The following is a 20,403-nucleotide window of genomic DNA, read 5'->3' on the forward strand; positions in this document are numbered from 1 at the left end:
TCGATGATTTCATGTTGTTATCATGTTGTGCCGTTGAGCCGATGCTCAGCTATGCTCACTGGTGACCATAATGTCAAAGGTCATCCTCCATGATAATGACAGTGCTATCCTCATCGTCAACTACATCAACATGCTCCATAGAGTTTCCATCGCTGACCACTATCGCACCACATCATGCCACCACGTGCACATCACAGGTGGTAGCGTCACTATTCTCATGAGTTCTTTACGCAATCACTAGGTATCATAACCTTCAGCATCCAGTCAACGTCGGTCGTGGTTAGCAAATGTCGTAGTGGTGTTGCTGCAGCTATCACATGCAACGACACTGTTGCAATCGTCGTAGAAAGTAGCACTGCTACAACCGTTGTAGGTTGCAACAATATTACAAGCAAATATGACCAAGTGTCACCGATAAATTTCTCAACAAGGTGTTTGATGTAATACTTATGTATGTCCGTGTCTTTTGGCATGTTCATACCTTGTACAGAATGTAAAGGGGCGGCCGAAGGCTTAATAGTCCCATTTTAGTTGGGTTGGTGGCCTCTTTAGGCTTATAAATAAAGGTTGTGTCATGTGGACACGTTCGAGAGCTTTTCGGTCTGTAATGGACCATTTTACCCTTTGTTGTGTAACTATTCAGAGCTTGTAAAGTCTGTTTGTAATTTGCATTGTCTATAAAGTGTTTTTCGGACATGTTTGCTTGTGGATCCCGATTGAGGCGTTCTCTTTAACCCGTTCTCTCTTTTGTTGGTCCTAAGGGACAATGGGAGGATTCGGGGAGGCTGACCTTTGCGGATGGACGCGCGAGGGTGCCGCACGCCTTAGGCAAAACCAGCTAAGGTCGTGACATTATGGTATCAGAGCGGGACAAGCACTCATAGAAACACTTGACATGCAAACGTGGGGGACCTAGCGGGGCTGCGTTGAGGGCAGTCAGCAACGCGCGACCGTTTGAGGGAAAACGGGCATGGAGATGTAGGGAAAAGAGTCGCTCAGAGGAGCGGGCATCTAACATTGGCATTCAGGGGAATGGCCAACCCTTCGCGCAAGAGGCACCACGAGAACAGGTAAGCTTGGAAGAATTCGGAGCGCACAAAGGTTGGGATGGCTGAGTTTGAGCTACGGCTCAACGTTGACAACTATACTTGATGTTGCTCTAGGCAAGCGAGGCGCTTGGCAAGAATGAGACCATCCAAGGTGGAATTAGTTGCTCAACGACCAAAAGAGTTATGCAAAGCTCACAGAGGTGAGGGGAATTACTAACTCGAAGAATTTGGTACTCATGCATGGGCTTGTATGCGGACGATGGAATGTTCGTGGCCATCCCAAGGCGACCGAGACTCGGCGCCATGGAGCATTGAAACTTTCTCTTCGGCATGCGAAGGATACGTCCGGAGGAGGCTGAAGTGTGCAACGAGTTCAGCATGTTGCTAGACCTTGAGGGGTGCAGCGGTGGTTGTATTGACGTGGAGGCGCAATCTAGCAAGTGTGTCTGCAGGAGGTAGAACAATGCACAGTTTGTTCAGCAGATCGGAGTAGTCCAAGGGGATGGTGGTCTCCGAAACGAAGAGAGATATTGCTCCAACGGGATAGTTATCCAGGAGGGATAAGTCTCGGCACTCCAGAGGGAGAATCATGTGAGACGGACTTCACATGTTGAGGAGGAGTACCTCACGAACAACAACTCCACGAAGCTCAATGGACCGAGCAAGCAGCGAGGAGTTGCCGCATGATCTCGCTCGAGAGAATGCATTGGTGGATGCATTGCGAGATCAAGTGGGGGAGCGACCTGAAGCAACTTAAATGAAGGCACACTTAGAGTCGATATGGAGATCGGACTCAAGGGAGGGTTGACCTGTGGAATGGTGGGTGCGAGGGCCACCATCGACTCAATGCAAAAACGAGGAGCGGAGCAACTTGGGTGTAACTTGGCGAAGTACTCAAGCCGCATGAAGGGAGCCAGCATAGAAGTTGGAACGTGGAGCAGAGGCACAGTGCTTTCCTTAGACAGAGGTCAAGGACATGAACTCTTGCAGAGGCAATAGTAGGATCATGTTGTTCCATGGGTCCTTCATTCTGACGGAGCGGACTCATCTTGCATGGTGCCAAAGATGAAGGGAGCTTCGGGGCACATGCACCTTATCTCGGAAAAGCATTTGATGGAGGAACTAAGGCGACTCAATTTGCGGAGGCGAAGTTGGGTTCAGAAGGCTTTAGCACGGGGCAAGAGGACGCAGAGGCGGGTACTCTTGAAGAATATGCCACAGTGTTGCCATTCGAGTTGCTATGAAGGAAGCGGTGCGCAGCGGAGATTGTGCTGGTAGGGGCAGAGGCCCAGGATCCAAACAATGGTGCACAAGTTATAGTGAAGTCGGAGGACTTCGGGAGCTACTAGGCGACGAACTGTCCTAGAGCGGTGCTTCATCTAGGTGTGACCCAGGAGTGGGTGGATGAAGGTCGATTGCCAAAGGAGCGAACAAAATCGAAGGTGGAGGAGACCCTGCGATGTATTGGCAGAGGCCACACATGGAGGGTATACAATTCGAGTTTATTCCACAAGGATCAGAATGCAATGGAGATGTCACCAGGAGGTGACATGGTGCAGCGGATCGTGGTGGAACAGTTCGTGGCAATGCGATACACACAACCTAGTCTCGTGAGGGATGAGATCATATGGAGGTATGATCGGGAGCTACTGGGAGCTCCACTTTGGTGAACAACACGACGGCAAGAAGGGCTATGGATTCAAGGAGTGAAGGCCATGGTACCGCAGAGGCGGGTCTTCCGTGCGTGCATCGAATTTTGCATCGGACGAAAACCTTGGTCATCAGCATATGGGGGGTTGTGTTCCACTAAGGGAAAAGTTCGAAGGCAAGTACCAGTGAGTTCCATGGGAGGGACTTGATCATGTAGAGGTATGATCGAAGCAGCTGGAGAGTTGGACTGCTCCAGAGCTCATATTCGCTTAAGGGAGCCCGACAAGTCAGAGGACAAGGTCGAGTAAGCGAACGTTGCTACCAAGGAAGCTAAGGAGAACAGAATCGGTGCTAACTCTACAACGTGATGGCAGAGGCCATGCTTGGGAGTTGCAGTCTATCTTTCCATCGACCAAACGGACTACTTGGAGAACACAGTGGTGTTGAAGCAGGGGGTCGAAAGGGGCGAGGAAGCGACGACGAGTCCAGAGGGACTTAGCTACCCAAAATCAAGCATCAGTCAGAATGGAGGTGGACTCAGAGGAGTGCCACAGAGACATTTCTACTGATCATGCAGAAAAGGGATACAGAGGCGAGGCGACGGATAGTAGGGCCATGGGCATGCCAGCGCCATGGTACCGCAGAGGCGGGACTTCCGTGCAAGTCATTGATCCCTTTCTCTCATGGAGGGAGAGCGCTTGGTCGTGAAAGGGGCCGGGGAGGTGGAGCATGCAAAGGCAATCTCCAAGTACCGAGACAAGGCTGAAGGGCAGAGGCCAAAAAACTTCGTAAGATCGGTGTCAACAAGTTTCTCATCAAGATAGCCGTAAGTGAAGGACTTCGGGTCATGCAAGAGTGCACGACAAAGGAACGAAGCAGGCAGTACGCGGTGCTGTACCTTTGCTACTCAGTGGAGTAGGCGGCAGGGTTGATGGAGAAGACGGTACAATCCCAAAGGCGACCTCATCTATCAGAGAATTACTCCAAGTTGGGGTGAAAACTTCCCGCATTCCAGAAGTTCGATGGCATTGAGAAGGTGAATCACAGTAGCCAACTCAACGCAAGGAGTGCAAACACTTCAAGTACTTCAGAAGTGTGAGCAAAGAGCAGGCGAAGGCCAGTAACCAGCTCGATGCATGAAGTACAATCTCGAGGAGGCGGGCGAAGTCAAGTAACCTTTGCCTTCTCAACTCTTAAGAGAATGGGCGAAACCGAGTACCCCAGTTCTCTTATCTACCCAGCAGAGGAGCTCTGCACAAGTTCAAAGACCCTTCGAAGATAATGGAAGACAATAGTTGTCAAATCCTCACCAACGGTGATCAGTGCTACTGAGAGTAGATTGTCCGCTTCATTTCCCAACGAAATGCCAATCGAAAGCGGAAGTGATGCGAACCTACTTGGATGTGACAACTAACTGAAAGAAGAGTCAATGAGCAGATTTTGTGGAGGAAGGACCCAAAACTTCAGAAGTTTGCGAGGCGATGCTCGTTAAAGCTCCAACAAGCATCCACCCAGTTCAAGCAGCATGTGGAAATTTTGAGAAACTGGCGCAGTAAGAATGGTCTTTTCCTTCATTTGGTGGATCCGCAGGAATCAACGAGGATCAACACAACTCAGCCAACCCCACACCAGAGTCAGAGTCATTGGCGAGTTGAAGCAGCATGGCGGATCAAAGGTTCGACTACTCAGAAACAGCAGCGGAGAGAAGCTGGGAGCCAGGAGGCGCATTGCAGTTGGAGCAAAAGATTGAGGACTCAGCAAAGGCGAAGAGTTGCAGTGTTCACAAAGGCTTCGACGAGGACGTCGAAGGGATAAGTGGGGGAGAATGTCACGGACAAACTTCTCAACAAGGTGTTTGATGTAATGCTTATGTATCTCCGTGTCTTTTGGCATGTTCATGCCTTGTACAGAATGTAAAGGGGCGGCCGAAGGCTTAATAGTCCCATTTTAGTTGGGTTGGTGGCCTCTTTAGGCTTGTAAATAAAGGTTGTGTCATGTGGACACGTTCGAGAGCTTTTCGGTCTGTAATGGACCATTTTACCCTTTGTTGTGCAACTATTCAGAGCTTGTAAAGTCTGTTTGTAATTTGCATTGTCTATGAAGTGTTTTTCGGACATGTTTGCTTGTGGATCCCGATTGAGGCGTTCTCTTTAACTCGTTCTCTCTTTTGTTGGTCCTAAGGGACAATGGGAGGCTTCGGGGAGGCTGACCTTTGCGGATGGACGCGCGAGGGTGCCGCACGCCTTAGGCAAAACCAGCTAAGGTCGTGACACAAGGTCGGTCGACCACTGCAAGGTTGTTGCACACAAGCAACCATGCATGTGGCCATCGTCGGCTATTGTAATTTACGGTGCTTTCACTGTGTACACAATCACTGTCCGCGATTAGGTTGGTGACCACTAGAGGTTATCACCATCAACAATACTATCACCAATAGTAAGCCGTTGATAATATTTCATCGATCAAACATCTGCGATTAGGTTGGTGACCACCAGAGGCTGTCGTCATCAACAATGCTATCACTAATAGTAAGTCGTTGACAATAGTCCATCGATCAAACATGGGGAACCTTGTATCGCCCGTAAGCAAGCTATAAGACGGACTAAATAGAAAAATAGATTGATAATATACACAGATCGTTTAAACATTATAAATAAAAATTAAATAACACCTTTTTGCAAGTGAATGATACTAATAAACAGAGCTAAATACAAAATATATATGAAATATTTTTACGATCTAAAGTATTTGATTTCAAAATATAGCTCAAAACTGTGATTATGCTATTGTTATGTGGAAAGCTATAGCAATGTTAATTTGTAAGGGGAACTAAACTTATCTTCTCCTCTCGTCTTACCCTTCACAAGACCACTATGAGTAATGAATTAGGGATAAAAGAGAGATAAGACAAGATATATAATCTCTCACTAACTAATTATTTTGTCCCCAAGAGTTATTATTATTTTATACGTGAGAGCAGAGCATCTAGGATGGTAATTAGGAGAGTCTCTCTCATCAAGGTCATTTTATAAGGAATCATATTATAATTAATTTTTTTTTATTAATAATTATAATCATAATCTAATAATATCTATAATATATTTTATCTAATTAAATAGAGTCACATAATCTAACACTTTACTCATCCATCGAACAAACTAAATGCTAAAATTTAGATATTATTGGGATAAGAATCTTTTCTATAATTTTAACATTACTAACGTCTTCACCATTGGTTTTCATTTGGTTTGTGACAACCAAATAATCTGATATAGATTCAGTTTGATTCGTTTTTAAACTTTAAAACTTTGATCTTTTAGACGCATATTTTCTTTACCTTAGTCATGCCTCAATAAATTTCTAAAGGTAGATCAAGCATCATATGAAGTTTGAGTTGTGGAGATCTTCTCAAAAGATACTGGGTTCTAATGCTTGATAAATATGCATAAGAGTCTTTTGACTATTCTTCTGTGATCTCTCAACTCGGCATTTTGATTTGTGATGTAAAAATTTTCTACTTCGCTCCGTAAAATCTTTGTTAATAATATTTCAAATATCTTGATATTTAAAAAATATCTTAATATGGAAACTCTAGTGATCATAGTTCTTATCGATGAATCAAGGAATTTGAGATTGAATTATATTACTGAAGGAAGCTATGCCAATAATCTTCTTGTCAATATTATGAGCGCCGCTTCAAATAAATTTCTCTATAATTTTTTTCCTCGAAATTTCTCTCTCTAGACTTTCTCTCTCTTAGGCTGAATTAAATTACTAAAGAGCACAATTTCTCTCTCTAAATAGTGCTTAATGCACCTCAATCTCTTGTCCACTTCTCTCTTGCCTTGGGTGATGAATAGGGCACAATGTACTTATAGATCTAAACCTAATGAAATAAGAACTTCATTTTTAACTTAAACTTTTAATTTAATTTTAATGAAATTTAAAAATTAAATTATAATATCTAACAACAACGATATGCTTAGATGCTTCCAATTAAGAGGCTCCCCTATGAAGAAGTAGAAGCCAAAGGTGGTTCATGATCGTATGACACTTGGACGACATTACGCGGGAGCAGGATTGGCGTTGGCGTTGGCGTTGGCGTTGGCGTTGTTGCTGAACACGAACGAGGTGGGCCGACGACCGCTAAGCAGCAGCCACCGTCGAACAAAAAACAGTCATGCAAGATTGATGCTCCGGACAGTCGATGCTTGCTTGTTGGATGCACCAACCAGCAGCAGATGCCAATGAAGATAAGGAAGCAGGTTGTCATACAGTTTCAAAGATGTGGACAAGGAGAGCTCGCGAAGGTTTTAATTTCCATGCTCGGGCAGCACCATCTTTCTTTCTCGATCGATCGATCGATCTGCTCAACGACAGTGCCCAACAATCATACACCGAGGGGGGCCAACTCTCGAGGCACTCGACGGTCCTCAAATCCCACGGGAAAAATGACAACGAGAGAGAGAGAGAGAGAGAGAGAAAGGTCATTCATGCAACAGTATCTAAAAGACGTAGCACAAGGAAGACCGTCCATTCCATTGTACTACGCTTCTAATTTCATTGAAAACAAACGCATAATACATTCACACACAAATACATATATTCGCTAGTGCGCTCTTCTGAATTCCTAATAAGCCATATCTCCGACAATAATATCATACTAGCTGCCATCGCAGGTACTCCCATCCAAACATCATTTCGTTCCGCTACTGGTTGCAACTCTCGAAGACGACGAGTCTTCTTCTATCCACGACGGAGTGTCGATGATGCAGTGCGTGCACCTCTCCTTCCAAGCCTAGCTTAAGTTTCATCTCCCCTCCGTTGCACTAAACGACAAGCTACATCGCAACTACTTGAAATACTGATACGGGTGGAGGATTCTGATATTGAGGATTCTGCTACTCACTGCTTAGCCTGCAACACGTTGACGAACAGGATGCTTATAATCACTGTCAGACCAGAATTGCAAGGTTCACAAGCGACATACAGAATGAGAATTGCACGTTGTATTAATCATAAATCCGAAGCAAATTCGATCCCTTATTGGTTTATATGATGATTGCACCCGCAAACCACTAATATACAACAAAGACAGTTTCTCGGTTCACTAGAATCTCACAAGAGTTAGTATCTAATGCATGCCACGGTAATCAGGACTGCAATGGTTGGAAAAGGTCTCCAAAAGGGCCACTTGTGTTTTGTCAGCTTATCAAGAAAAAGCTAGCCTGCCAATTTTCGAAAAAGGATTTTATTTGATGGAGAGCTCATTTTCACTGTAAACTTGTTCCTAGTTTCTGTGTTAATCAGAGAATATCAGAAAGACCTCAGTGAACATAACATGTTCAACCATCAATATATCCATCATCATCATCATCATCTTCTTCTTCTTCATCTTCTTCTATCGTTTCAGAGGGAATGAATACGAAAAAGCAACTCTACTTATCTTGATAATTGTCCAAGATGTTATCTTTCCAGCAGTATATAAAACAAATAAGGGAGAAAGGGTACCTGGGAGTATAGAAAAGTTCCAAGAATGGCAATGGCTGCACCGAGGGCGTTGATGGGCTGGACGGGTGTGTGGAAGACTATGATGGAGGAGACGATAACAGATATCCTCTTCATGGTGTTTCCGATGCTAAATGTCAACGGCGAGATTTCGTCCAGCGACATATACGAAACTTGATTGTACAAGTGGTAGAACACACTTTGGGCTGCCACCCACCTAATCAAATTAAATTCACATACACCGACTGCATTAGCTACAACAGTCAGTCACTTTATAATGTGGTGTAACCAATAAAATAAAATAAAAGAACAAATAAATCTCGCGAAAGGCTAAAACATATTCTCCAAGTTTTAGCTTTGGACATATCAGATTGAGAAATTTTTGTAGAAGAAATCAAATTATCTCTGAGAATTTTTGCATCCATACATGCTACACACATATTAGGTCAATAGAAATTATATGGATTTGTGGAAAGAAGGTAGAGAAATCAAATTAATTTACTGTTGATTGACAAGGAATATATATACAAGCGCTGCTACGATTACCAGACAAAATGGGGACCGATGTGTGAGATAGCCTCGTGCCAACCAGCTGCCCATAACTGGGGACCTTCCACTCCGATCGCAAAAGGCAAAAGTATCAGCAGAGACAGCATAGACAGGCAGGCGTAGTAGTTCATCCCGCTCACGGATGTCACCTTCATCCCTCTTTTTGAGAAAATATTCCGAAAGACGAATGCAAGGTTTGATATCATTGCACCCATAAAACCTGTAACCAAAGCAGGTAAGGGAGAGGAGAGGGCCTTTCAAGATCCGTAACGCAAAGCATCATATTCCCAGAAAGGTTTTCATTTAACAAACTAGGATCATCGAATGAATGCGTCAAGTTTCCACAGGTAGGTAAGTAGGTTGCTACCAGTCATATCGAAGTTGAGTTCCGTCAGAGCTGCCAAAGCGCAACCACCGATGATGGGCACCAGCGAGAGATAAACGGGCACTGGGAACCTCTCTCCCAGCACAAACCTCGACACCAATACGCTGAACGCCGGCTCCCCGCTCTTGATTATGTGGGTGAACGACACCGCCACCTTCGACATGCTAACTGTTGCCGCGACATGTCCGATGGTATGCGCCACCGCCACCTGATCGTAGTCCGTACAGCGTAAAGATGATTGAGATGAAAAAGGCGGAGGAAAACCAAAGCTTTGAATCCGAATAAAAATCCTCCGAGAACCCTGATTTCCTCACCGGAGCAAGAGCCTTCCAGAACTCCAAGTCGGTCTTGGGCGCCGCGGTGACCCTCGCGGCCCAGGAGAGGAGCATTATGAGGGAGCCAGCCGCCAAGGAGAGAGTGGAGGTCAGCCAAGGATAGGGAAAAGCATTGAGGACCTTCTTGTTGTAGATGTTGAACACCACATTCAGCGCCCACCACGTCGCGAAGTAGACGCCGATCTTGAGCTTCTGCGCCGCGGCCGCCCGCGCCTCGTGGTCCGGGAACGCGACGCTCTCGGACCGGTCCGCCTCGTAGGCCTTGGCCTTCAGCGACATGCCTCGAGGCTTCGCGGAGCCGAAGCTTTCGAGAGGGGTCAGATACAGGGGCTTAATAGAAGAAAGGGAGGAACTCGGGGTCTTGGGTGAAAAGGAGTTGCAACGGAGAGTGGCGAAGCATAGTGTCGGAGTCATCCGCGATTTCGGCGGCAAGAGATCCGTGGTGGCGGCGAAGGCCGAGGACGACGACTTCAACGAGCAGATCATCTTGGCGATAAGGATTGACCGGAATGGGGATCAAGATGGGATCGTTAGGGCGTTGAGCGCAAACAACAGGGGATCGAGTGGTTTCCACTTGCTTAATTCCTGCGCTTCAAAGTTCAAACCCTCAGAAGAAACGTGGCTTTAGGGGAGGAATGAATGGTGGGGAAAGGAATAGTCTTTACGAGTCATTCGGTGATAAAAAAAAGTTGATTGCGTAAAGGAAGGAATCCCTAAACTCACCGCTACTCGTGCGCTTGCTTGGGGAGAAGGGAGGTCGGTTGTGTATTTATAAGCCGGGAAGGGAAGACGGAGGAATATTTGGTGCCCGATGCATCCCGTACAGCACTGTGCCTTTCTTCATAGAAATGTTGTTGTTTCCTGAAATAATGGCGCTACTATCTGCAGATCTCCTCCGATTTAAGCACACATTTATTACTACAAAATCTAAAGCTGAACACCCCCCTATTCCTAAAAAATATCGGAATAATTTCTGAATCTTTTGCCAGTCAGTCATATTATTGTTTTCTTATAGGCAGCATGATCTTCTACTCGTGGGGGAGTAGATTTGAGGAACATCCCTTGGATCTAACGTCACCTTCCTTCTTTCCTTCCTCTTAGCTTCTGTGTTTACTTACCCATGACAAAATAAAGCCAAGGATGGATGGGTCAGAACAGTGGCACTTGAGTAACTTTCAGATGCGAGATCAATTAAACATGCCTACCTTCTTTGATCCTAAGTCGTGTCATATCCTTGCACAGTAACAGAAATAGCATCACGATGTGGGGCGAGAAAGCAAGCAAAACAACACAGACTCGGATTTGGAAGCACGCGAGTCTCCACCGTTGAAAGAGGAGGAGAGAAGGAGAAGCGAGGTGGGGGAAAGCAGTCGTGTGTGGGGGCGCGGGGCACGCTACGTGTTCAGTCTTCATCGGTTCTGTGTGGGGGGAAAAGACAACAGCGTCTCATTGCACCAACAGTTGTTTGTTGGCTATCGCGGTGAACCCACATCCATCCCCCAACGCTCCCGTGGCTGCGCCGCGCCGTCTTCCGCCTTTACACCAAGTCCAACGGGGAATTCACGTGACTAACGCCACTGTAGCGGCCGGGTTTGTTTCGTTTATATATATATATATATATATATATATATATATATTGGAAGATCGTATGAGAGAATATAAAACCAACAGGCGTTCGACACCTTCAAGTTTAACAAAGAACGCTAAACATATAGGTGGTGGAGTCATCGGCGTTCAATAATTTATTAACAATAATTGGTGAAACAGTATTGGAAGATATAATTTGATTAGATTGATGTGAAAAAAAAATGCACCAAGCCAAAAGAGTGTATGTGTTTGATGAGACCTTAGACAAAACGCATGAATACAATAGTTTTTATGATAAACTTCACCAGGGTGCAAAGAAAACGTCGACGATGAAAAGCGCATCAACAACATGTATTTATTTATACACGGAAGCAAAAGCTCAAAAGAGAAAAATAATAAATCATAGTGCCACTAGATCATCCTATTAGATCAGATTAGATTAGATGATGAAGATCCTCGAAGGACATCAGGATCACGTCACGCCCGTCTAGAAAAAGGATTTTATTTATGGCTTGCTCGCATATTGGCAAAAAAGAAATAAATAAATCACTATGACTTGGTCAAATCCAGGTTTCCTAATCTCTGTATTTATATTTAAAAAAGAAACAAGGAATAAAACATCATCCGTTCCGTTTAAGGTAGATCATTATCTCTCTAAATTTCCAGGTTAACGTCCCTCATGTCACTAATTCTCTCGCTCTCTCTCTCTCTCTCTCTCTCTCTCTAACTCTCGACTATTACCCTTATCATTCTTCGATCTTGACAAATGATGATGCATTCATCTATTACAGAATGGGAAGAATGAAGCCTCCATCATCTCCATACGTATGGCTGCCTATTGAATAATGCTTCACGTTCCGTAGGTTATGTAGTCTTAAATTTTGCTGAGGACTTTTTATCAGATCGGTAGTGCTGCACTTAAACAAACAGGAGATCTGAGGCTCTTAAAGCCGGGGACGTGGGAGCGAGATCCTGCCGTCATGTCAACCTTTCCGAATGCCATCTTTACGTTAGAAGAATCCATTTCATTATGGTTTTCGATTCAACGGAGTCGAGAGAAGTGGTGCCCAAATGCTTGGACATGGTGAGGAGGTGTGCACCTCCTCTCTCTCTCTCTCTCTCTCTCTTTGACATACACAATATGATCCAGATGATGGATGAATGCCACCCCCCATGTCTCGACACCATGCTGCCCAATTATTATTATTTTTTTAAAGGAAGGTTTCTTCTGCCCCCAAAAACATCTGCAAGTCGTGGAGCCAACACCATTTTTGTTTTTTACCTGATATGAAAGGTGTTCCAACAACTGCCGGAGGACCGACCAAAGTCATAGATGAGTGGAAGTCTCAGTCCTGGAAAAGAGGTTTTTACCTTATATATGTATATATATCCTCCGTTCGGATCAAATTAAGGCCTCCTTCCAACCCAGCCTTCTTCCTGCACGTTCCCTCATCCGTCCGTCTGGTTACGAGCACTGTTTTGATTTCTAACTGCTCCCTCTGGCCGACACCACCAATAAGATACTCCCTATCTATTCTTTAATGCGTCGGTTGTGTCTCTTTCTTTTCTCATATAAATAGCTCCCTCAAGGGCTCCTCTTTGATGTGCATTCCAACTATCTCCTATTTCTTGAGATGGAAGATCAAATCTCCTCATCTCCGAACAGTGGTTTCTGCTCGATCGATGGCTCAGCTTGGTCTGAGGAGAGCGGTTGGACCATGTACTTTGAAGACTTCATGGCATCATGCAGTGGGTCTTCTCTGATCTCTGATGCTACTTCGTATGTTGCATGGAAGCCATCGGAGAGCGACGGATGCAGGAAGCTGCGTTTGAAGAAGAGGAAGCAGAGGAACTTCGTGGATGATGACGACCCTTTGGGAGATACTGCTACCTCTCCTTTTGATAGTTTCAAGGTTACAATAACTTTATCCATGTACTACTTTTTCTTTATGATCTCGATCATTGTTCACTTTGCTGAACTCTTTATGCTTAAATTAGGATTGTGAATTAAGGGACGTATCTACGAACAGAAGGAAGAAAGATGATCCCAGCATATCTTCGCAGGTGACACAATATGCAGCTTTTCTTGCCCTTCATTTCTTTTTGGGGATATATATAGATTATTCATATAAAGAACTAACTTTGGTTTCTTTACCTTCGATACTACAGGAGGATACTGGTTGCAGAAATGAATGGGAATCGGAAAACGAAACTGTATTTGAATTCATAGAGAGATCGAATAGATGTACAGATCTGAACAAAAGGGGGCTTTGCTTGGTTCCATTTTCCCTCTTAGGATGCTATCTTCGATAAATATCATTTCGTTGCCAAGAGAAAAAAATACAAATACTTGTGCATCTATCCTCTCTCTCTCTCTTTCTCTCTGTCTCTCTCTCTCTCTCTCTCTCTCTCTCTCTCTCTCTCTCTCTCTCTATATATATATATATATATATATATATATATATATATATATAAGACGGAGATTATAAGATGTATGCATGATAGAAAATAGTTGAACTTTCAACGACGACTTAATAGTTGATTGGAATGCTTAATTAAATGAAGCATTGAAACTTTCTGTCTGAGAAACCGAGTAAGACATGTTTACATGTCTTCCTCTCTACGTGGACACATTGCGCTGATGATAATAATGCTTCATGTCTTCCTTTTGATCTTTAATTTGAGATAGCGCCGAGGATGCTAATCGAGAAAGAGAATCTCCTGGATCAAAATCTTGGACACCAAGTCCAACAAAGTTTACGTCAAGCAGAACACAGCACATCATCGTAGCACTGCTCATTTCATCAGGCTATGTATATGTCTTAAAGCGATTGGAATTCCATTAGGTCAAACCTAATTTTATATATATCTAGCTTTTATATATAGCGTACGCATAAGTTTACAGTGGTTGCATCATTCAAATAATAGCCTCGAGGTAGTTTACCGTGTTTGTCTCGTGAGCAAGCAAAATACAGCTGAATGAAGCACTCACCGCGTGGTGCCTGCATCAAAAATTTTGTTCGAGTCATAAGGTTACACTGTCTCCATCTCGTCCCACCCCACCTGAACAGCTTGAAGGTTTTATGGTGGGACGAGATTTATTCGGAGGCCATCCTCCTCCAACCAAGGTCGAATATGATGACGGTACTATAGCTACACAGACAACTCTCGTGTTGTGAAGGAACAAAGCAATGAATGATCTCACCGACTACTCTTCAAAAGTAATCCACCGTGGAAAGAAGCGCCACGACTGTAAATAGAACTACTGCTAGTTGGCTAACGCTATGCCGCGGTCCGGATGCTGTGGGTATGTCATCCGGAAGCTCGCACTCCTGTCCGTTGAAGTACAGCCTGGTAGGAAAACCATCCCCCTTCACGATGTTGATACCGGGAGTTTCCTTCTTGGTGAATGAAATCACCGATTGTTGCTTCCCAGGTACTCTCGGATCCACGCTTGGGTCCTTTCCATCTGTTTCCGCTATCAGATAGTTGAGACCCTCCAGTCCCTGAAGAAAGATGGTCTTGTTGAGTCTTCCGGGGCCTTGTAGCTTTGTGCCATTGAAGGAATACACTTTCTCGTAGCCCCGATAGAATTTATCCATCTCCAACGCCACGAACCAGTTCTTGAAGGTGTAGTCAGCCCAGTTGAACAAGGTGATCCTCGCAGTCCATCCTTTTCTGTAGTTGGACACTATATGCCAGTTGATGCTGACGCCACAGTTGTCCCAACAAGGTAACGGATTGGGGACGTGGCGATGATTGATGCTGGCCCACGCTTTGGCCTTGGCCGTCCGGTTCTCGGAGGGGACCAGAAGAGCTTCCGGCGGGAGAAGCAATGCAGTCGCGTCGGGGTTGCACGCCGCGTCCTCCGAGCAGCCGCACGCACAGGTGTTGCAGGGGACGACCGACTCGTTGTAGAAAGCGGAGTAGGTGACGCAGCATCGAGAATGCTTGCTCTTGGGCCTGGTGATGTTGCAGACTATTTGCCAACTGGCAATAGCTTCGGTTTCCGACATGAGACCGTTCGGATCTGGAAACTCCATGGGACTCACTCTGATAGGAGGGCCACACACGTAATTCGGATTGATGAAGCCATTGATCTTCCAATTCTGAGGAGGATAGAAGACGGTACGGTTAAGGTCCGGCGGGAGCTTGTAAACCTGAAGCTGGAAAATCGCCTTGGACTGGGTTATATTCATGGTAGGGGGGAGGAGGGTGCCATTCTTGCAACAATAGGGAATGTTCCCAAGTGCATCGTCTTTTTCTTTCTCGGGAGGGAGATCCACAATGATGGGCTTCTTTTCGCAGTTCATGACGGTGGAGAAGTCCAAGCTCTGGTAGTAGTTGCCGGCTTCACCGTAGATGCAGTCTGAGATGTCTTTCCTCAGGGTGTAGGCTCCTTTCATGGTGTTGATGAACTCTCCCCGCTTCCACTCCCAAGTGAGGTTCCAATTGTCGAGGCGGCCTAGAGGGTGGTTATTGTCGATGGTGATTTGAGCCATATAGTTGCTGTCATAGGACCGGAGTACATCGTAGGCGATGGTGAGGTCGCCGTACCGGCGCGGAAGGAATCGGGTTTCCTCCGTTTTTTTAGCCTTGAATTTGGGGTCTTTCACGCAGCAAACATACATCTGGCTCCCTGAAATGAAACACCAGCACAGCCAATAAACACAGCCTATACCTTGTTTGTAATTTTTGGTGGGAAGAGCAGTGGAACGAATCCCCTCCCCCTCCCCTGATTCATTTAATCGTCAAGTTCTCTGTACATGCAGATCAACTTTCCAATGTTCACTGTTCAGCAGTAAAACAAGTTTTACCTTTTTTGGTGGGTGCAGGACACTTGTATCCATCGTTAAGCAACTTGATCGTCCTTGGCATCGGGGTCCCGGGTGGCTTCACCCCGAACTGCGTCCCCGTGAAATGCATCTCTACCCGAATCTGGGACAAGTCCCCCGCGGTATCGATGGCATTCATGAGATCAGTCTGCGGGAATCCCGACAAGGACGTGCCATTCTCGACATTAACCGGGAAATCGGTCCCGTCGGTTATCACCGCCCCGGACGCCGACACCAAAATCTCATGGTGCTGAAACCCGATGAACATGTTCCATGCCGGGAGGTCCGTGGTCATGGTGTTCAGTACGGCGGCCGTGGACTTGAACGCGTACGACTGGGCCGACGCGTTCTTCACGTGCGGATACTCCTTGGTGCGCGAGATGAAGGTGTAGGTGAGGAAGACGCCAATGCATCTGTCCTGGGCCGCCGGCGGAGGGTTGGCCTCCTCGTCGTAGTCGTAGTCCTCCTGCGCGCGTACGGCTGCGGAGATGGCTAAGGTGATGAAGGAGACCGCAAGGAGGAGGACAGCTCTTGGCGGTCGCCGAGGCGATGACATTGGCGCTTGTTCTTGGTTCAAGAGAGGTCTGAGTTTATCAGGAACAGAATGGATTGTGAGGCATCAGCTGCAACCTTGAACTGAGCCTGAGCTATTGCATTGGATGGGAATATGTCTTCTGATGTGTGGAAGATGGTAAGAGAAGTGGATTCCGGAGAGGGAGAGATTAAGGGGAGGGAGGGGAGGGGAGGGGAGGGGGTGAGGGGTGAGAGGACGACGGAGTCAAGCTCAAATATTTGGACCGTTTGGCGTGTGCACGCAATTGGCGGGACCAGTTTAACGGCCGGTCACCAAATACATATGGAACCAAAATTAAAATTAAAATCGAAATAAGAAGAAAAAAAACCAAAAAAAAAAGTTTTAGCCGCCCGCAGAGGACACCGTAGCACGAGATCGATGCATCAAAATTTTCACGTGCGTAATTGGCCGATAGGATCATGCGGGTTTCGTTTTGGGTTGCTGTTGTGCGTGTAAAGCGGGAACCACACAGGTGTGGGGAGGATAAACTCATTTATCCACCGTCGGAGATCGACTGTCATGTGTTCCTTAAGCTTAGTCCGTTCCTTCCTTCCTCTTTTCTTCTAGCCGCTCCATATCTTTGTTGGTATGCCAGGGGGAGGAGGGTACGTGATCGAAGCTAACTCGAAACAATAAAATGAAAATATACAATATCATGGACGTTTCTTCTTGGAATCCAATAGAGGTAGCGTCGGGCGGGTGACAGATTGATCGGTTGGATAATTTTAAGAGAAAAAGATGGTTCCCGAATCCTTCTTCTGACTCTTTAGCCGGTTCTGCTTCGACAAGCTATATTTACACACATCTTGTTCTCCTTGGGCGTGAAAGCAGGTGGTAGCTTCAGTGGAGTTGAGGTTGAAGATGTCTGCTGTAAAATCTCTCGGACTACTTGGTTTCAGCTGCGAATGGATGATATGAAGCTCACAGAATAGGTGGTATAGGCCTTCTTGATGGGAGGAGGCTATATCATCAACATTTTCTGACTTTTGTTGATCTCCTGAATCATGTCAGCATATATCTATAGTATTTGTACATCCCTTCCAAATATCGTCTGGAATGGATGGATTTGAACGATCCAGAGGTCTACCATAGATGGAAACATCTCAAACGACAGCTTTCCCTCGACATTATTACATCATAGCTACTCTGCGTCAGAACAGAGAGCAAGGATCAAGTGAAGGCCCCAGAGAAGGGAGACAATCATACATGGCAAGAGCCTCCCCCCTAGGAAGTACCCTGGCAGCAGCTCATAACCCTTCGGCGAAGGCCACTCCAGTTTCCTTCAACCAGGATCCGCCTTGTATGAGCGACGCCACCGTGAAGGCCTTGGCCGTGTTGGCGTCGGTGATAACGTGGTACCCCGGCCACTTCACCCGCCCGCCCGTACCGGCGCCCGGACCCCTGTTCTGATACTCCCCATAAAACAGAGTCTTGAGAGCAAACTCCCCGTCCCACTCCAGCCAGCCCTTGGAATTGATGTGGCTGTCGATGTAGGATTGCATGACCACCGTCCTCGAATACGCCTTCCACGGCCGGCCAAGATACGACGGGATGGACCCCTTTACGGGGATGAGGTCGGCAGCGGGCACGACGTTGCAGTTCTGGATTGACGTTCCTGTGTTCTGGTTCGGGTCCTCGCGGCCTTGGGCGGTGACGAGGTTCTGCTGGTTGTCCATGGGCCGGCGGGCGGTGAGGTTGCAGTTCTGGAACACGACGGCGGCGTTGCCGAAGACGAAGTCGACAGTGCCGGAGATGAAGCTGTCGCGGTAGAACTGGCGGAGGGTGTGCGCGTAGAGGGTATCCTGGTAGCCGTCGAGGCGGCAGCGGTTGATGACAGAGCGGTCGGCCCCGACGCGGAGGGCGACCGCCTGGTGCTTCTGCGGGCCGGCGGTGTTCTCGATCTTGAGGTCTTGCAGGATTAACCCATCGCCGACAGCAGCTGCGTGCATTGAATTGCCACGGAGGAATGTGAATTTTTTTGTTTGTTTGTCGGAGATTAAAAGTACATATGCTTGAAAATTTACGAGACTAAAAACATTTCTGTACAACTTATGTTAAACTTGGGACTTGTAATGTCTCCAGACATATTCTTCATGGTCCTTATTTGGAGTTCCAAGTTCTTGTCTCAAGCTTCCATTCGGACTTGCTCTTCCTCAAAAAGGTAGAAACTTTTACGGCCACGAGAAGGAACACAGATGCAAAATTTATGGTATCGATGAATCTCTATGTTAATATCTTATGTTGACGGAGATCTATGTTAATATTCTAACTTGTGCCACACCAAACTCCAAAATGTGTATCCGTTTCCCAAGGACGCAGATAAGGTTGATTCCTCTTTTGCTGTCTCGGATCCTTTGATATTTAGTCCACCAGCCCTGCTTTTTTACTTGGATCTACTGATAGATATTTATTATTATTATTATTATTATTATTATTATTATTATTATTATTATTATTATTATTTTGTATCGTCCTGTATATAAATATGTACTAATAATTTGCATAAACCTAATTTTAATACATAGATAGTAGTGGATAGATTAAGTTGGTAAATACTCAGTATGCTAGAGAAAAACATTACCTAAGGTGGCGGAGTTGAAGGTGGTGGATCCGTCCACCACATTGAGGCTGCCGGTGATGACGGTGGCGTCCATGCCGTCACCAACAATCATCACGTTAGTCGTCTTCTTCCCCAAGCTCACGTTCTCTTTGTACACACCCTTCTTCACGTAGATCACGTACCGGTTCTTGTTGCCATTTGGCACCGAATCCACGGCCGCCTGTACCGTCTTAAACGTGCCGCTTCCATCCTTCGCCACCACGGCGTTGGCCTGGACGGCGTTGGGTGAGGTCATCTGTAGAAGCTTACGATCTCGGTGCGACAGCCACGACGGGAAAGTTGCGACGGGTTTGACGATGTCATCATCATTGTCGTGCTCCGAAGAGGGGACCGCGTGGAGCACGGCGAGAGACGCGCTGGCAGAAGCCTTGAGGGATTCGAGATGAGCCTGCATGGCTGACTTCGCTGCGCCGTGGAGGCCGTCGAGGCACGTGGCGTGGTTAGTGAGCACAGCACTCATCCACGTCCTAGCGTCGGTGCGGGCAGCGTCGCCGCTGCTGACGATGCGGTCGCGCGAGAGTTGCAGCAGTTGCATGCAGTCGGCGAGGGCCGCCTGCTGCTTGGGCTCCTTGATTAATCTGAGGTGGATATCGGCTGCGGAGGCCGCAGCGGCGTCGAGTTGGACTAAAGAATTGTGGAGAAGGGAGCGGAAGATTTGGACAGGGGTTGGGTGGTGATTCTCAGTACTGGTGAGCATGACTTGAGAGACGATGGCATGGCAGGAGGTGGGATTTGGGGATTTGGCGCAGAGATCACCAGAGGGCTGGAGTGGGAGATTCATGGTGGTGGTGGTGGTCATTAATTGGATAGTCACCAAGGCAGTGAGACAGACGACCGTGGCCAAGGACAGGGTAAGCAGCAAAGCTTTGCAGGGCAGGCGGGTGGTGTGGGTAGCGGGAGAAGAAAGGAGAGGCTCAGTGGTGGGTGCCGCCATGGCAGTGGGAAGTGATGGGTTATGGGAATGCGCCTCTTGTGTTTCTGGTTCATTTATAGATGGAGAGACAATAAGATGTGACAGAAGATAAGATTTTGCTGGTAGCACGATGAAAGATACGAAGAGGATGGATGAATTTTATTAAAGTGAATAATTAATTATTTATACAGAAAGGTGGATGAATTTTCATTAAAATGAAGAGTTATTTATACAGATAGTGGATTATTTAATGGTTGGTATAAATGGGTCTTAATAATTGTTTCTTATATTCAGTCTGACATGTGGCCAATGCGGGTCCCACCGAGATTACTTTTTTGTGTTGCGTCCAACGCAGACATGGGGACACGACATGTGCAGTGCTGTGTGATCTGACAGTG

At 46.3% G+C, this 20,403-nt stretch overlaps 3 protein-coding genes across 3 annotated transcripts; all 3 read right to left on the bottom strand.

The window, feature by feature from the left end:
• Positions 1-7,201: 7,201 nt before the first annotated feature.
• LOC103982085 (glucose-6-phosphate/phosphate translocator 2, chloroplastic) lies at positions 7,202-10,232 on the bottom strand. The gene is made up of 5 exons (XM_009398892.3): positions 9,456-10,232; positions 9,124-9,349; positions 8,754-8,976; positions 8,211-8,424; positions 7,202-7,616 (listed from the first exon to the last, which is right to left on the bottom strand). The coding sequence occupies exons 1-5, from the start codon at positions 9,960-9,962 to the stop codon at positions 7,605-7,607; spliced, it is 1,182 nt and encodes a 393-aa protein (XP_009397167.2). The 5' UTR covers positions 9,963-10,232; the 3' UTR covers positions 7,202-7,604.
• A 3,818-nt stretch (positions 10,233-14,050) lies between these two features.
• On the bottom strand, positions 14,051-16,479 carry LOC103983290 (COBRA-like protein 10). Its single transcript, XM_009400520.2, has 2 exons — positions 15,881-16,479; positions 14,051-15,702 (listed from the first exon to the last, which is right to left on the bottom strand). Exons 1-2 carry the CDS (start codon positions 16,452-16,454, stop codon positions 14,279-14,281), a joined length of 1,998 nt encoding a protein of 665 aa, XP_009398795.2. The 5' UTR covers positions 16,455-16,479; the 3' UTR covers positions 14,051-14,278.
• A 1,043-nt stretch (positions 16,480-17,522) lies between these two features.
• LOC103982084 (pectinesterase) lies at positions 17,523-20,054 on the bottom strand. The gene is made up of 2 exons (XM_009398891.3): positions 19,054-20,054; positions 17,523-18,411 (listed from the first exon to the last, which is right to left on the bottom strand). The coding sequence occupies exons 1-2, from the start codon at positions 20,024-20,026 to the stop codon at positions 17,720-17,722; spliced, it is 1,665 nt and encodes a 554-aa protein (XP_009397166.2). The 5' UTR covers positions 20,027-20,054; the 3' UTR covers positions 17,523-17,719.
• Between the last annotated feature and the right edge of the window lie 349 nt (positions 20,055-20,403).

This window comes from Musa acuminata, chromosome BXJ1-4, assembly GCF_036884655.1.
Source record: "Musa acuminata AAA Group cultivar baxijiao chromosome BXJ1-4, Cavendish_Baxijiao_AAA, whole genome shotgun sequence".
NCBI lineage: Eukaryota > Viridiplantae > Streptophyta > Magnoliopsida > Zingiberales > Musaceae > Musa > Musa acuminata.

Coding starts and splice junctions, on each gene's coding strand:
- LOC103982085 (XM_009398892.3), bottom strand. CDS start 9,962: ATGATCTGCTCGTTGAAGTCGTCGTCCTCGGCCTTCGCCGCCACCACG. Junction 9,350..9,455: donor TCTGGAAGGCTCTTGCTCCG/GTGAGGAAATCA, acceptor GACTACGATCAG/GTGGCGGTGGCGCATACCAT. Junction 8,425..8,753: donor ATCGGTCCCCATTTTGTCTG/GTAATCGTAGCA, acceptor TAATTTGATTAG/GTGGGTGGCAGCCCAAAGTG.
- LOC103983290 (XM_009400520.2), bottom strand. CDS start 16,454: ATGTCATCGCCTCGGCGACCGCCAAGAGCTGTCCTCCTCCTTGCGGTC. Junction 15,703..15,880: donor TCCTGCACCCACCAAAAAAG/GTAAAACTTGTT, acceptor GTTTCATTTCAG/GGAGCCAGATGTATGTTTGC.
- LOC103982084 (XM_009398891.3), bottom strand. CDS start 20,026: ATGGCGGCACCCACCACTGAGCCTCTCCTTTCTTCTCCCGCTACCCAC. Junction 18,412..19,053: donor CTTCAACTCCGCCACCTTAG/GTAATGTTTTTC, acceptor CAATGCACGCAG/CTGCTGTCGGCGATGGGTTA.